We start from the raw sequence: 2,654 nt of genomic DNA, 5'->3' as shown, positions 1-2,654 counted from the left end.
TATATATATATATATATATATATATATATGCATGTATATAAATATCTATGTATGTATGTGTGTGTGTGTTTACATGAGAAAATACGTGCTAGTGGTTAGGCTGTTGCGCTCTCGATTGCTAGATCGTTGTTTCAAATGTTAGACCGGGTGGTGCTTTGTGTTCTTCAACAAAATAATTCAGCTGATGTTGCTATGCGATCAATTCGCCACCTGAAGAGTCCTTCACCGAGCACCAGCTCAAGCAACGGTGATTCGATGGACGGAGTAAGAGTGCACGGCACAGGTATTTCATCACTATAAGCAAAACATTTGTATGCAGTTTTTTTCAGCAAGAAATTGCAGAGCCGTGATTTTCGGACTACTCGAGGCTACTATTATATATATATATATATATATATATATATATATATTACATATATTACATTATGCGTTGTTGCATTATTTGGTCTGTACATCATAAGAAGTAATACTACTAAGTATAATAGTAACCAAGCTACTACATTGGAAGCAGCCTGGGTGCTGATAACCTACTCGGGGTTCTAAGCTCAACCGTAGCCAGTCGTATATCTAATTGTACTCACAAGATATACGATATATATGTGTGTGTGTGTGTGTGTGTGTGTGTGTGTGTGTGTGTGTCTGTGCCTGTCACCTCACCGCTGACAACACTTGTTGGTTTGTTTACGTCCTCGTAACATATCGGTTCGACATGAGATACCAATGGAATAAGTACCCGACTTAAAAATATATACTGGAGTCGATTTGTTTGACTAAATCCTTCATGACGCTGAACCAATATGGCCGCAGTCCAATGATTGAAACAGGAAAAAGATAGAAGACAAAATATAAAATAAATATAAATGAAAAATTCTTCGAATGAAACTGAAAGTAAAATCTAATCTAAAAGACTGAAATTGAAATAATTTTCCTTGTACTTTTTATGAAGATATGAGTACTATGGTACTTTATGCTGTGAAAAAGAAGAAATCTGAATAAAAGAAATGGAGGTTTTCCAGTGATGGTTCTTACCTGACTTAGAAACATAATATTGATACTTCTCCATCGACTACAGGCAGGCTTCTTCCTCAAAACAGGAATAAGGTACTTGAAAAAAACGTATTCTCCCATCATAAGAAAGATTGAAAGGGTAACAGCTACCAAAAGCAAGACAAATAACCCGGCTGTATGTTGCGGACCATACTTTATCTCAAGCGTGTGTGCCCTCTGCATATCACATCCTTTATGTGCAAAATACTTTTTTGTGAGTCCTTCAATAAATCCACTGGACGTATACGTCAATATTTTGTCTGATAACCGATTCTGCAATGAAATGAGATGTATAAAGGTAATGCGATTAAATAAAATAACGGATTCAAATTTTGGCACAAGGCCAGCAATTTCAGGGAAAGGAATGAGTTGATTATATTTATATCGACTTTAACGTACAGCTGGGGATTATTTTATTGACCCGCTAAAGGATGAAAAACAAAGTAGAACTCGATGCAAAATTCGAACGCAGATCGTTAAGAACCGAAAGAAATGTCAGTAAACATTTTGTCCGGTGTGTGAACGATTCTGGCAGTTCACCGCCTTAATAACAATAACAATGCATGTATGTATATATGTATGCAGGGCCGGATTAAGCCCTATAGAGGCCCTAAGCACAAAAGGTTTTGGTGCCCTCGAGTATATGTAAATGGTTCAAAATATAAACAAAAATGATCTAAAATGTAAGCAGTAATAAACCATAGAATAAGTTTTTATTTTTCAAAACGAAACAAAACTAAGAGTAACACGGAAAACGATGTTTATTTTTGTAAACTTCCACTTTATTTAAATTTGAAAACTTTACTCGTATTTTATTTATTGTTTAACTGCAACGTTAAAATTAATTTTACGTAAAACTTCTTCTTCTATACTTAGTAAAGATAAAGCATTACGAATATTATTTTAGCAAGTTTACAGTGATTTCTTTCGTGCCGTAAACTATATTTTCATTCCTGTGGTGCTGCCGTCCCTTGATACCCTAAGCACGTGCTTATTTTGTTTAATGGTTAATCCAACGCTGTATGTATGCATGTATGTATGTATGTATGCATGTATGTATGTAAGTGTACATATATTTCTTGCACTGCTTTACGTACTCCAGTCGTTTCATTTTTGTCATGGTAAGTTAACATCTTCATTAGTCTTCCATACAATTAGACGCAGTTATCTTACAAATATATCTATGAATGATCGTATGAATATACATGTATATATATATATATATATATATATATATATATATATATATATATATATATATATATATATGTATATATAAGAGACGGGCATAGAAATAAAAATCATTGATGGAGTGTGTATGAGTGAATTTCTGGTTACGTGTGTTTGTGTCTGTGCGTGTTTGAAAGAAGAGAGTAAGAAGTGTGTTTGTTCTGTCTTATTACTGTTGTACTCCCTGTTGAATTCTATACACTCGAAGACACGGTTTGGAAGTGTTAGAAGCAATTATTTTTAGCAAGATTTCCAAACCGACTGATGTAGATGAAGCGGAAAGAAACCGATTGCATTTGTGTAACAGCATACGTCTGGAACAGACCTTGCGATAACATGATTACAGGGATGTATATGTATATATATATATATATATA

At 34.1% G+C, this 2,654-nt stretch overlaps 1 protein-coding gene across 1 annotated transcript in view; it reads right to left on the bottom strand.

The window, feature by feature from the left end:
• LOC106867387 (glutamate receptor ionotropic, NMDA 3A) overlaps window positions 1-2,654 on the bottom strand; it is a 287,389-nt gene that overhangs the window by 1,782 nt on the left and 282,953 nt on the right. The window contains exon 7 of the mRNA XM_052969128.1: window positions 1,030-1,320. Within this exon, the coding sequence (XP_052825088.1) occupies window positions 1,030-1,320 (291 nt within the window). The remainder of the gene's footprint in view (window positions 1-1,029; window positions 1,321-2,654) is intronic.

Source organism: Octopus bimaculoides, chromosome 7, assembly GCF_001194135.2.
Source record: "Octopus bimaculoides isolate UCB-OBI-ISO-001 chromosome 7, ASM119413v2, whole genome shotgun sequence".
In the NCBI taxonomy this organism is placed as follows: Eukaryota; Metazoa; Mollusca; class Cephalopoda; order Octopoda; family Octopodidae; genus Octopus; species Octopus bimaculoides.
The sequence above is the reverse complement of the archived record's forward strand: the minus strand, read 5'-3'. Positions and strand labels throughout refer to the sequence as shown.